The following is a 14,046-nucleotide window of genomic DNA, read 5'->3' as shown; positions in this document are numbered from 1 at the left end:
TAACAAAAAAACTAGTCATGATCAAGCTTTGTGCCTATGGACACTTTTGATCAGTGGGTCAAGAACTATAACATACTAAAATTTCAGCCAATTTAACCGAGGGCCAAAATCCTATGATTTTGTGCGGGGTCCTTTGATAAATGTCCTATTTAACGAATATCGATTATTTAAAAACCGCTTTGTGTTTATCCCTTATCACAAAATTTTCCCACATGAAATAGTGACATAATCTGAGGTGTGCACATTTAAAGTACTCAGTTTTAATTACAATTAGATGTAGCTGTTTTCTTTACACGCACTGACATCTTTCGTACACATGAATGTAACATAAATTTTGTAATATTAACGTTGTTCTTTCTTTCTTTATACATCTCATACGATAGATCATGCAAGTACTTTTAAATCGACGAAAAAGAGAGGAGAAAGCCCCCATCTACGCAAACTTTTATCTCCAATCGTAGAGCATAATTATCTCTCACGCACAATGATTATGTGTAATAAAATTTCCTAGGAACTACAGAAGGTCGCTGATTCGCGGAACACGGACGTGACAGAACTGGTTGCGCTTGGTGACCATCTCGAACAAGTAAGAGAATGATATGCAAATTGCAAATATCATTGTGTAACAAGAAAAGATTGCGAGAGAGGCGGATGATTGCAACGGCTTTACGAGGAGTCTCTTCGACACAATTGCTCTTTTCTTATGTAATCTTTCAGCTTTTATAGCTTTTATAGCTTTTGTCAGAGCAGGTGGGAGATATCAACGCTTCACCTTGTGATTTTATTAGCATTAAACGACATACCTGTAATATGAGATACGGCAATACGTAATGCCATTTTATTAAATAAAATCAGTGTTTTCCATTAATATTAAATCTGATTAAAAATATGAATAGCTAAATTATTTTCTCTCACCATATAAACATTAGTGTTGTTTTAAGCACTCATAATACTAAACAATTAGTTATTTATGCATCGGCTAGATGAATTTTTGTTATACTTTTGGCGGCTATCTATTTATTTTCAGTAAATATTGCGCTTTCAGCTTCAAAATTTGCAGTAAAATCTGTTTTGCTTCACGAATGGAGAGCTTCTTTGACGCTGAAATTTACAACGAGACGATCAAACGAGCCTGATACATCGGGATGGAATATTAAACTCTACTTTTTATACTTATTGTTAGTGCATACTTCTTCACATTTAACACTTAAGTAATAATAATCTAACCACATTACTCAAACAGACTTCTGCACGTAAGAGGAGAGAATTTTCTACTTCCTTATTTCGCATATGAATTATGCGGAACAACTCTTTAACTAGAATCTCATTTAAAAACAGTTAAAATATAAATATGATTTTTTTCAGTTACTGATTGTAAATCTCCGGCAAAATGAGGCCGAATTCGATAAAATGAGTGACGATTCGTCGGAATTGATGCAGATCAGTGGCGAGACTCGATTTTCTGTCAGCGTCCAACAAGTCACATCACGTTTCCAATCAATTCAGGCGACCGCTAAGGTAGTATAATTGTATAATAATATCTTCATAAAACAAATACTATCAAAATAATAGAAAAAATTACTAATAAAGCTTTATTTATTTTTTATATTGTAAAAGAAAAGAATTTAATTATTAACCATTGCTTCATCGTATTTAATGTAGCAGACCAAAACTTTGTACCATGTAATTAGTATTAATTTATTTTTAATTTAATAAAATTAAATAAAATTAGTATTTCCTAATTAATTTTTTTTGTTATCAATACCTATAATTAATAACATCACAAAATATGTCATGTTAGAAAACATCTTTTCTCGCGATGAAAATCTTTATATAATTCTGTTTTAGGAACTGGTAAAAAAATGCGAACAAGCAGTAGTTGATCACGCTAGCTATTTAGATCGTTATAAACAGTGCTCCGAATGGCTAGCGAACGCAAGAGTGCATTATCAGTCCTCCAAGGAAAACGTCAGTGATACTCGTCAAAAGCTGATTTCAAATGTGGAAACCTTAAAAGAACTTTTGGCTCGTCAGTCCTCGTCTACTCTCTTGATAAACAACACTGTCGAGGCTGGCGAACGATTGTATCCTATGACCGGCACAGAGGGCCGAGAGATTATTCGTCAGCAATTACTAGATCTCCAGCAAGCCTTCGAAGAGCTTTATGATGGTATTGCTTTGACCGAACGTGAGTTACAGGCGAAGATCTCGCGGTGGTCCGGTTTCGACGAATGCAGCGAGACCTTCGAGAACTGGTTGAAAAATACAGAAGCTCAATTGAAGCCAGAAATTGAACTAAAAACTACTCTGGACGAAAAACGTGCCCAGTTGCAGATCTATCGTACCATCTTGCATGATGCTCAAACGCATCAGCAAGACCTACTCAATCTCCGAGATAAAGCAGACAATTTGCCCGATCGTACCGATAAGATCGATCAAACGCTGAATAATTTAACAAACAGATACAATATATTACTAAAACGCGCGACGAAATTCGTAGAAAGGTACGAAGGCATAGTGAGCGATCATCAACAGTATAGCAAGGCTGTTTTAGATACGCATGAATGGCTGGATGCCACGCACAATGCCGTGAGTCTTTGGGGTGACGTGGAACTAGAGAGAGTATCCTTGCACACAAACTTGGATCGCCTAAAGAATCTATTGCACAGTCTGCCGGAAGATGAATCGCGAGTGCAGCAAATCAAATCTCTGGGCGAAAAAGTAATACCCGGTACTCTGGAATCAGGGCAGGTAAACATCCGCTCGCAGATTGATTCTTCGCAACAAGAATGGGAAGGCTTAATCTCAGCAGTTAAGTCTACTATCGAGTCTTTGGAGAACAAGCTTCAACAATGGAGCGAATTTGAGATATCGAAGGAACGATGTTTAGCATGGATGAGAGACACTGATACAAAGTTGCATGCCGTCGATCTCAAGTCCACTTTGGCAGAGAAGAAGACTCAGCTCGAAAAATTACGCACCCTTCAAGGTGAAGTTCGCGCTAAAGAACTAGAAATTGACGCCGTTGCTGAGCGAGCTCAGCAACTGCATAAGACTGTTACTTCTCGCACTTCTTACATATCGGATTTGAGTATCAAATATCAACAGATTTCTAGCAAAGTCAAAGAGCTCAATAATCGTTGGCATCAGTATGTTACCACGCATCAAGATTTCGATAATCAATTGGCAGAATGCACCACATGGTTGGAAGACATAAAAAATAAACTAGCGTACTGCTCCGACTTAAGCGCATCTTCGCAAAAAGATTTGGAGCAAAAAATGGATATCGTACAAGATCTATTATTATATAAAGAGGACGGTTTTACAAAAGTTCAAGGTATTGTTGAATTAGCCCAGACTGTTCTAGCGAATACAGCTCCGACTGGCCATCAAACTATTAATGACGCTTTAGCGAGACTTCAGGAACAGTGGAGCGCTTTGGCGTCAAAGATGCTAGAAACCAAAACAAACTTGGACGATTCAATAAACAAATGGGCCGGTTTATTGGAACAAATACAATCTATCAAGAAGACGGTAGAATACATGCAGACATCGATCGATGAGATTTCACAGTTTCAAACAACGATGTCAGAAAAAAGAAATCAACTAGAGCGAATCAAAGTACTCGAGGAGAAGGTTCGTTGTGAGAATATCGAGGTTGATAGTCTCAAATGCAAAGTCGCTGAGATGATTGCGAGTGGTCAGCAAGGATTAGCTGCCTCGCAAGCTCAAGATATACTGAACAGGTTCGACGAACTTTTTGAGAAGATTAAATCTTTATTGGCCGAACGAGAGGAACAGTATAAAGATCACCGCCTTTATAAAGAAGCTCACGATGATCTCATCGGTTGGCTTAGTCGGGCTCGAGAGAAAATACCATCTATGAAACAGAGATCACTTAGTGATAAACTAGCGATCGAGAGTGCAGTGGTACCGCTCGAGAGTTTGTTGAATAAGAAAGCTCAAGGTGAATTATTGGTGGAACATTTGCAGCATACTGGAAATGTTGTTTGCGCCAGTACTAGTCCCATCGGACAAGAAGTCATCAGGAACGAAATACGAGCACTCACAGAAAGTTTCGAAGGATTGTTCAAAGGTAAGAGTTATTCAAATAATGTTTATTAAGAAATCAATGTTAATAATTTAAAATACAAAAAAAATATTTAAATAATCGCAAATAATCAATAACCATTTTTAATCTACAAAAAGAAATAATTGCAGTTTTAAATGTATTAATAAACAAATTCGTATATTCTCTATTGCAGAAATTCAACAACAGAAGAATCAATTGGAGGCTACTGTGAGTCAATGGCGCGATTATAAAGATGAATACGAGAGACTCAGCGACTGGTTGCAACAGTTTGACATTCTCATCAAAGCTCAAAAAAATGCTCTTTTGCCGAATCTGAAAGAAAAGGAGAAGCAGGTGAAAGAAGTAAGGGAATTGCTCGATAACTTAATAAAGGGTCAAGAGCAGATTGATAAATTCAACAAAACGGCTGCCGGTCTACTTTCGTCTCACTTGGATACTTACGTCAACAATCAACTGCGACATTTGAATTCACGTTACCAGGTGCAAGTGAATCTCGCAAAAGATGTATTAAACAAAGTTGAGACCAATCTAACTCAACATCAAGAATATGAGAGTAATCTTGAGAAAGCCCGTGACTGGATCGAGAATGCCAAGCAAATTATACGTCAAGGAACAGAAGCTGCCTCGAGTAGCAGTCGCGAAGAATTACAGAATAGACTTGATAAAATTCAGGAATTATTAAGAAAACGCGAGGAAGGTCAGAATCTGATACATCTCACTGTAAATTGCGGCGAGAAAGTCATGAGAAACACACGATCGGATGGTCGTGAGGAGATCAACGCTCAGTTGAAAGAGATTCAAAACGATTGGGAGCGCCTGGTAAAAAAAATCTCAACCACAAAAGTACATCTCGAGACGAGTCTGTTGCAATGGGCGGATTACAGTTCGTCGTATTCGCAGCTGCAGCAGTGGATTAGCGATCGCGAGGCTAAGCTGCAGCAGGTATGCGAGCAAAAAGTTTCCAAAGCTCGAAAAGGCTTAGTTGGATTGAGCTCTTTGGCAATTGGAGAAAGAAAGGCGAACTTGCGACAAACTAACAGCATCGTACAGGATATTGTGGCGTTTGAGCCAATGATTCAATCAGTCACCACAAAGGCCGAAGACTTGCAACAAGCGACACCGGCCACGGAGATCTCGATTAAATATGAGACTCTGAGCAAACAAGCTCAAGAATTATATGCGAAGCAAAAGGAGACTGTCGAACAGCATCAGGCCTTCATCGATAGCGGTAATGAATTTGTTCAATGGATACGAGCAGCCAAAGAGAGACTCAGCAAGTGCTCGGAGCCTACGGGAGATAAGGAATCTTTGGCCAGCAAAATCACACAGCTTAAAGTTTTACAGAGTGAATTACCTGAAGGTCAGAAGAAGCTGGAGAAAGCTTTGGAACAAGGTAATGCCGCCTGTCAGATCGCAGACGATGAAGACAAAGAAATAATCGAAGAAGAAGTGGCGCTATTGCAAGAAGAATACGATAATTATGTGTAAGTAATATAAATAAACTTAATTTTTTAAGCACAAAAAGATATAATGATTTTATTATTTTGTATTTTTATAATATTTACTTATATAATATATTTTATGTATGTATTATAATTTTTTATATCCATATTTATAACAGAGACTCGCTGAATAGCACAAAGAGTTTGCTCGAAGTCGGCATAGTGAAGTGGACTGAATACGAGGATCAGTTCTTCGAAGCTACAGAATGGCTTACGCAAACTGAACAGTTAGTTCAAACGTTTAATAAATTGCAAGATAGTCTGGAAGAGAAGAAAAACGTTCTCGAACAATTCCAGATTCATTTGCAAACATTGTTTGATTGGCAAAAGGAACTAGATCGCTTGAATATGAAAGCTCAGATGTTGTTGGAAACATGTGCCGACACAAGAATTTCTAATGCAATAACGCAACTCACTACCAAATACAATGCATTGCTATCTCTGGCTAAAGAAATAATGCGACGATTAGAATTACATTATCAAGTAATTACTATTTATTATTTATTATTATCTAATTACGTAAATATTTATTAATAAAAAATTTTTAATTTTAATTTTAACTTATACTTCTTCATTATACGAATATAACAATGCATACATACATATATATATATATATAATATATTCATCACTTTTTCTAAAATGTTAATTAGGAACATCAACAACACAATACTTTATATCAAGAATGTCAAGATTGGATAGAGCGCACACGAGACAAGTTAAGCGAGTGCAAAGATATTCCCAGTACATTAATTGAAGTTAACAACAAGTTACATACGTGTAAAACTATTCGACAGACATTGGAGCAAGGTCAGAACAAATTGCGTTACGCTCTGGAATTGAAAGAAAAAGTCATTATGAACACGGAACAAAACGGCGCAGCAAAGATTCAAGAAGACACCGAGAACTTAAAAAGCGAATTTGATAAGCTATTAGTCGACGTCGAAGATGTGAGACAAAGACTGTCAGCAAGAGCAAGTATGTTGGAGGAGCTCAACAAAATTCACCGACTTATTTCGGATTGGTTGGAGGAAGTTGAAGGCAAGATTCAACCAGGAGACGTATACAGAAACGATCTCAGTGAGAAACGTGCTCTGTTAGAAAAATATAAGATCTTGCAAAAAGATATTCACAGTCATGGCGAAACGGTGGATCGCTTGAAGATTCGTCTTACTGAAAATCTCAGCATATCCAAAAGTCCGTACGAACTAACAATCAATAAATATGATAGTTTGAAGAAATTAATTTCTGAAAAAATTCATGTAAGTAGAACTCTTTTTTTAATTGCAAACAAAAATATAATATAATAATATTGTAATATTGTTACTTTGGTTATTTTAGAATTTGGAAGACCAAGTCAAAGATCACGAAAAATTCCAACAAGCTCTGAACGAGGCAGGTGACTGGGTACGTCATACAAGAGTCGAACTTCAACAATATAGTGATACTCATGGCGAGAAAGAACGAATTATCGAACGAGAGAATAAAGTCAATCAAATCATCTCATCCTTGCCAAAAGGCGACACGTTGATCTCGAAAGTGATCGAGCTAAGCGACGTTGTGATCTCTAAGACGGGACCCGAGGGCCAAGATTCTATTAAGCAAGACATGAAACAAATACAGGCCGATTGGAAATCCTTGCAAGCACAATGCCACGATTCGCAACGAACTCTTGCCAACTGCATCTCAAGCTGGTCCCAGTTCACGAATACGTTAGATGGCATGAAGCGATGGATAGACCACTTCCAAAAGAAGATTGCAGATGAACAGACTAAAGATAACAAAACTCCAGAGGATTTAGAGCGTTGTAAATATTTGGTGGAAGAGGCAGTTAAGCAAAAACCTGTTCTGGAAGACTTGAATGACAAATGTGAAGCTTTATTGGAGATTAGCGCTTGCAGCTGGGCGCGAGATAAGACGGTACAACTGCAGTCAGCGTACACGTCACTGTTGACCGATGCGCAAGGGCTCGTCTTCAAAGTCGAAAAGAACCTCGCCGATCATACTGAATTCTTAAAAGCCAAAAAGAAGATGGAGGATTGGTTACGCACTGCTCAAGGCTCGGTAGAAGATTGTATCGGTGTGGGAGATGCGGCTTGGGCAAAGGATAAATTAGAAACCTTGAGGGTGAGTTTTATTGAAAAAAAAATACAGAAAATTTTTTGCAGAAAATGTCCGATGAAATATATTACTAGATTATTTTACTAATCGTATTAATAAAAAAATATGTCATACAAATATAAATTCGTACGTGTCTTATTTTTTTTCTAAGATAGATATATACTTTTTAAAATGTGTATATTAATAAAAAATATTAAAATAAACTAAAATAAATATTATTTGATAGATTTATTAACTAAATATATATGGTAGCGAAATTTATACAAATATAGCTAAATAAATTTTATCTAACAACGATAAAATTATTTTAATTCAGTTGGTGGCGACGCGCGTGACGGAAGGTCAACATCTACTATCGACGTTGCAGAATGCTTTTGCAAAAGCAATAAACATGGTTCTTCCAGAACAACAAGATCAGTTACGATCGGATATGGCTTATCTACGTTCGAATTGGGAACAATTAAGCATAGACCTTAATACGGTTCAAGCTAAAGTAAAGTCGGTTTTGAGTCGCTGGGAGGATCATGCGGAAGCGCATAATAAATTTGCAAAGTGGTTAGAAGAGAACGAAGGAATCGTTAAAGATTCTCCGGATACAAAGGGCGAGTTTGGTGAGATGAAAACAATGCTCGAACGATACAAACACATTCAAGAGGAAATTCGCGATAGAAAATCCGACTTAGATCATCTGATGACGGAAGCAACGGAACTGTCAGCATGGGCAAAAAATAACACGACGCTAAACGAAACGATACATTTATTAGACCGATGGAAGGCGCTAATCGAACTTGTAGATGAGAAGAAAAAGTTTATGGAAAATGAGATGCAAGAATACAATGCGTATCATGCTGCTTTACAAGAAACAGAAAAGTGGCTATTGCAAATCTCTTTCCAACTAATGGCACATAATTCTCTCTATATTACCAACAAAGAACAAACGATCGAACAAATCAAACAGCATGAAGCATTGTTAGCTGAAATTCAGAAGTATCAGGAAGTATTAGACGAATTAAAATTGAAGGGTCACGGTCAAATAGATAGATACGTCGGTGCGAATCCTACTATTAGATCAACTATAGAGACGCAATTGCAAAATGTTCAGGATAGTTACAATTCGTTGTTGAACACCGCCCTGCAAATCAAGAATAGATTGACGGAGTCTCTAACTAAATTCCAGGAATATGAGAACACTCTGGAGAGTATCATGAAGAATCTAGACATGTACGAGATGGAAATGACTCAAGGATTAGAAGCTCCATTGAATAACTTAATCTCTGCTGAGCAGAGTCTCGAGAGTGCTCGAACTCTACACAACAAGCTACAAGCCGAAAAAGCTCGATTGGCATTAGCGGTGGAAGCTTGCGAGGCTGCGGCGGCATGCGTCTCTAGACCAGGAAGTCCTCTTGATGCTCCGCCTATTCAAGTCCCCGCGAAAGAAGTCGAAGTTAGAACAAGACTCGATGACCTCATTGATCAGGTATGTACTCAATTTCACTTATTAATCAGTTAGATAAAATTAATAAGTGTAATAATTAATAAACTGTAAATTAATTAACATTATCAAATCTAATGTAGAGATATAGAAAATGAAATACATAAATGACCTGTCTAATTTGTTCATACTAAATTGAAATACATAAATGACATTATCTAATTTGTTCATACTAATTTTTCTATACATAAACATTTTTTATTTCTATTAAATGTAATGCAGTATAAATTGAAATCGTACGTATATTTAATGTGAATTATATTATATATCTTATTAGATGCAAACGCATTTGGCAAATGTGATGAAAACGGTAGGTGAACTAGAAGAGCAATTGCAACAAAAGAATTCGCTTCGTGCTTGGATTAATCAGCAACGGGCCCTCTGCGCTGAATGGAAGTCACGACCAGCGAAACTGCGAGAGGAGGCTGCCCAGGCCGAGTTGCAGGCAATGAACGATTTGCTCACCAATGTAGGCGAACGCCGCACTCGCGCATTAACGGAATTGTCGATCCAAAAAGAAGATCATGATATTGAGGAAGGATTGAACAAACTGGAGACCGAGCTGACTGAAGCTATCGCCGGAAAACAAGCGGCACAGGATCTCATCCAGAAATATAGATCACAAGTGCAGGATATTCAAATATGGTTCGATGGCCTATCGAAGAAAGTCGATATGATTGAGAAGGGTAGTGGATTGACCATCGGTCAGAAAATTTCAAATCTCAAAGACATTACAACTGAATTTGAATCTCAGGGAACAGAGAAATTGGCAGAAATAAAGAAACTAGGCGACCAAGTGATGGACTCGGTCAGCAATCTAGATTCTCAGCAAATAGAAGAGCAAATTAAGTCGGTAGAGAGACGATACGCGGACATTGGTAAGAAGTTACAAAGAAAAGCACAAGTTTTAGAGATGACGGCACAAGGCATCGAAGCAACTAGGCAAGAAATCGAAGAGAATCGAGAGTGGATTAAACAGAAAAAGCAACAAGTAAAGATGCCTGAATTGCTTGGCTTCGAAAGCAAACAGGCGGAAGAAAGGCTTCTCGCTCTCAAGGTATAATTCTTCATTTTTCTTATTATTTTCTCCTCAAAAAATATCAATATATATTATTTTTAAATTATAATATTATGTTTTACAGGCTATGTTGAAAGAAGCAGATGGAAAGCAATTGATTATAGATACATTGGAAAAGAGAGTTGGAAATATGCAGAACGAACTGGAAACCAGTGAGCAGCAGCAATTAGAAGCTGACACGAGATCTTTGCGCGGCGAACAGGTTGAATTATGCGCCATTTTGATGGAAGAAATATCCATCGCGAGTGCGGCAGCTGATGCACGTCGCAAATTAGAGACTGATATTAAAAAAGCACGAAATTGGATAAAGTCCAAAGGCAACGATTTAAAGAAACTTAGCGGATATCTGCCTTTGAAAGCTTCGAAAGTTGAACAAGATATTGCACAACACAGCGGATTGGAAGCGGATATCGACTCCTTTAACAAAAGCAACCTTAAAGATATTCTTAAACAAGGGCACAATTTGCTGAAAGATTGTAATGCAGACAGTCGCGCTAAACTCCAGGCCCTTCTGGACGATCTAAGTAAAGATTACGAGGAGTTGAAGAAGGAGGCGAAAGAAAAACAAGCTTCGTTAGCAGATCTTCTTCAGGGACGCAAGGCTTTTGAAAGTGAATTAGACAAGTGTCAACGATGGATTAAGGAAGCTGAAGTGGCTACCTCTTCCGAGTTGCGACCTTCCAGTCTGGACATTCTTCGTGAACAACTTGCTAAGGTATGTATATATTCCTTATAAAAACAAAAAAAATTCACTGAGATTTTGATGCACCTTGTATATCTTTTGCAAGATATATTTCAAGAATACAAATATTTCTTCCTTTTTTACAGTACGATCGGTTAAAGAAAGAGGCACAAGAATACGGTGATGACATAGAAAAATTAAATCAACAAGGAAAATCAATTTTACCGACTGTGAGTGATGCCGATAAGCAAGAATTGAGCGAACAGTTGAAAAATATGAAAGAAGCTCACGGACGAGTGGCCGATGTGATAAATGAAAGAGCAATCGCGCTCCAAAAGAATATAGATGAAGCTGAAGAAGCTGCCGCGCGAGTGGCGGAGGCAATTCAATTCATGACAGACATTCAGAAAGAACTTCATGATCTGAATAAACCGATCGGTGCTCGTGTGGAAGATGTGGAAGGAATGTTGGCCGCTTATGAAAGAATTTTGGACGATCTCAAAGCAAATAAAGCCAAATTATCTGATCTTCAATCTGCTAATATAGGAGATCTACATGGCGTCCTAGCCCAACAAGATGATTTAATAAGAATTCTCGAAGCACAAATAGCAAAACTTCGTCAATTGCTGTTATTACGACAACAATTTATCGCCTTGATTGCAGAGATTACTACTTTCATTGCCAAGTATACTGAAATTGTTCGAGATATTGAAAAATCTGGGCAAACAACGGAAGAGAAAATTAAAAGGTACTGTATTTGTGGATATATCATATACAATGTACCTTAAACTTTAAATAGGAATTTGATTTTATTAATGATTTTTATTAATGATTAATTAATTATCAAAAATTCAACAGGTACGACGATGTTATATTAAAAATTCAGGAATGCGAAGCTACTCTCGCTAGTGCGACGGACAAAGGACAGCAAATAGCGGCGGAAGGTTCGGTTGTAGATAGGAATAACGTGACGGAACAACTGCAATTGTTGAAACAACAATTACAGGCTCTCCGAAGGGCAGTAGAAACTCAAAGAGAGCAACACGAACTGGCGGCAGCTGAGCATAGAAGACTCGCTAGTGAATTGGCAGAAATTCTTGACTGGCTTGAGAGCAAGGAGAAAGAAGTTAAGTCTAGGCCATTGTTGGAGAGAGATCCAGCGAGCGTTGAAGCAGAATTAAAGAAACATCATACCCTTTGCGCTGACGTAAACGAATATCTAGATAGAATCAGAAATCTAAAGGAATCACTGCGACATGAAGAAGGAATGCCTGGATCCTTAAAGGAGATGCTAAGCGAAGCAGTTTCCTTATTGACATCCTTACCGCGAGAGATGGAAGAGCTTGGAAATTATTTCGAAAGTAACATGCAGATGAGATTGGATTATGCAGCTCTTACAGATAAGCTTCACAGCTGGGCTCGTGAAGCTGAGATTCGGCTCGAGAGCAATAAAGAAGGACTCGATTTTGAAAACATTTTTAGCGATCTGGAAGAACACAAGGTGAGTTTTTCTTATTGCTTTTTTAACTAGATTATTTGAATCATTTAAATTCAGAAATGAGAGATTAATTTCGACTGTTTACAAAATTAATATTGTCGTGAATAAATAAATTTAATTTAATTTCTGTTGTGTTTTTAGATATATTTCAGCTCCGAATCTTCGATACGCGAACTCGTGTCACAACAGATTCAACAGGTGGCAGACAAAATCTGGCCGTCTTTGGATAGTTATGAGCAGGAGGAACTAAGTGCTCAACAACAGCAGCATACTCAGTTGTTAAAGAACACTCTTAATACGGCTAAATCGCAACGTTCACGGTTGGAACAGGGTGCAGAGATGTGGAGGGATTATACACAGAGCTTGGAACGTGTTCGCGCCGTTATCAGCAGAACTAGATTCACGGATGAACCGGTCACAACATTAGCTGGATTGCAATTCAATATTCAGAAAATTACGCATGCCCTGAATGACATTCAGGTGTGTCAAGAAATACAGATATAAATAATTTTTTCTTCTTTTTTATAATTACAACTGTGTATTCTTTATATTACAATTATTTAAAAAAGTCTGCAAGTCTTTATATTACATTAAATAGAATCTCCAAGTCATATTAAACTCATATTTATAATATTTGCAATAAAACATTTTTTATGTATAAAATAAAAAAGTATGTCCAAAAAATTTTAATGTCTAATAAATTTTTCTTTTTATATTTGCATATTTAAAAGAAAAATTAAATTGCTTTATGTACGACACACATATTACGCTCGATACTGATTAATTAGATGCATTTTTAATGTCTTTTTTATTTCCGCAGAATCAACAATTCGAATTGGATCTTCTAAATGAACGTGGACAAGAAGTCCTCCGACTCGCAGATATTAATAACAAGAAAGCGATAGAATCGCAGCTCTCTGAGATCAATTCGCAATGGCGAGAATTAGTTTCGGGACTCGAAGGACGCAGGGATGCACTCGAGGCATTATCGCGACATTGGGAAGACTTGGAAGCCCAATGGGCTCTCATCGAATCACGATTGATCGCGACTGAGGAAAAAAGTAAACTCGTCGATACAGTGGTGCGATCGAAACAACATTTACACGATACTGTTAAAGTATTAGAAGTAAGTAACAATTTTTCTAATACGGATAAAATAATAATTTATCTACTAAAAAAAATGTTAATCACAAACAATATAAATATAATACAATCAGTTTGAGAATCAATATCGGAATAATCTATCTTATATACTACATATATATATATATATATACAGGGTGGACCATCTGAAGTGATCCAGTCAAATATCTCGAAAACTAGTAGGGATAGAGAAAAATGTTTCGTATGAAAAGTTTAGGGTTACACGGGGGAAGTATGGTACTGATCTTGAAAAATCCTTGGAAGGTCATTTTGAAGGTCATTCAGGGGTCACGATGGTTTTTTTAAATGGAACCCCTAGTTTTTCACCATGGGATGAGAAAGCTGGTTTCAAGCCCTTTACGAAACACTGGTTGTGGTACATAATCCGCCCACTGGGGTCCGAGTTATGGACCATCAAAATCATTGATGAACTACTC

At 37.3% G+C, this 14,046-nt stretch overlaps 1 protein-coding gene across 6 annotated transcripts in view; it reads left to right on the top strand.

The window, feature by feature from the left end:
* The window catches only part of Msp300 (Muscle-specific protein 300 kDa), a 107,814-nt gene that overhangs the window by 39,581 nt on the left and 54,187 nt on the right, over nucleotides 1–14,046 (top strand). For 4 of the 6 annotated variants that reach the window (XM_018516020.1, XM_018516021.1, XM_018516022.1 and 1 more), the window contains 14 exons: nucleotides 512–586; nucleotides 1,366–1,518; nucleotides 1,849–4,096; nucleotides 4,266–5,577; nucleotides 5,715–6,078; nucleotides 6,249–6,857; nucleotides 6,937–7,722; nucleotides 8,033–9,193; nucleotides 9,486–10,265; nucleotides 10,351–11,001; nucleotides 11,115–11,716; nucleotides 11,827–12,469; nucleotides 12,608–12,946; nucleotides 13,287–13,592. In XM_018516020.1, the coding sequence (XP_018371522.1) occupies nucleotides 512–586; nucleotides 1,366–1,518; nucleotides 1,849–4,096; nucleotides 4,266–5,577; nucleotides 5,715–6,078; nucleotides 6,249–6,857; nucleotides 6,937–7,722; nucleotides 8,033–9,193; nucleotides 9,486–10,265; nucleotides 10,351–11,001; nucleotides 11,115–11,716; nucleotides 11,827–12,469; nucleotides 12,608–12,946; nucleotides 13,287–13,592 (10,029 nt within the window). The remainder of the gene's footprint in view (nucleotides 1–511; nucleotides 587–1,365; nucleotides 1,519–1,848; nucleotides 4,097–4,265; nucleotides 5,578–5,714; nucleotides 6,079–6,248; nucleotides 6,858–6,936; nucleotides 7,723–8,032; nucleotides 9,194–9,485; nucleotides 10,266–10,350; nucleotides 11,002–11,114; nucleotides 11,717–11,826; nucleotides 12,470–12,607; nucleotides 12,947–13,286; nucleotides 13,593–14,046) is intronic. The other 2 variants (XM_018516023.1, XM_018516025.1) reach the window with 1 other exon arrangement.

The sequence above is a fragment of the Trachymyrmex cornetzi genome, unplaced genomic scaffold (genome assembly GCF_001594075.2).
Source record: "Trachymyrmex cornetzi isolate Tcor2-1 unplaced genomic scaffold, Tcor1.1 scaffold608, whole genome shotgun sequence".
Classification (NCBI taxonomy): Eukaryota; Metazoa; Arthropoda; class Insecta; order Hymenoptera; family Formicidae; genus Trachymyrmex; species Trachymyrmex cornetzi.
Note: the sequence above shows the minus strand (reverse complement) of the source record. Positions and strands in the feature narration are given on the sequence as shown.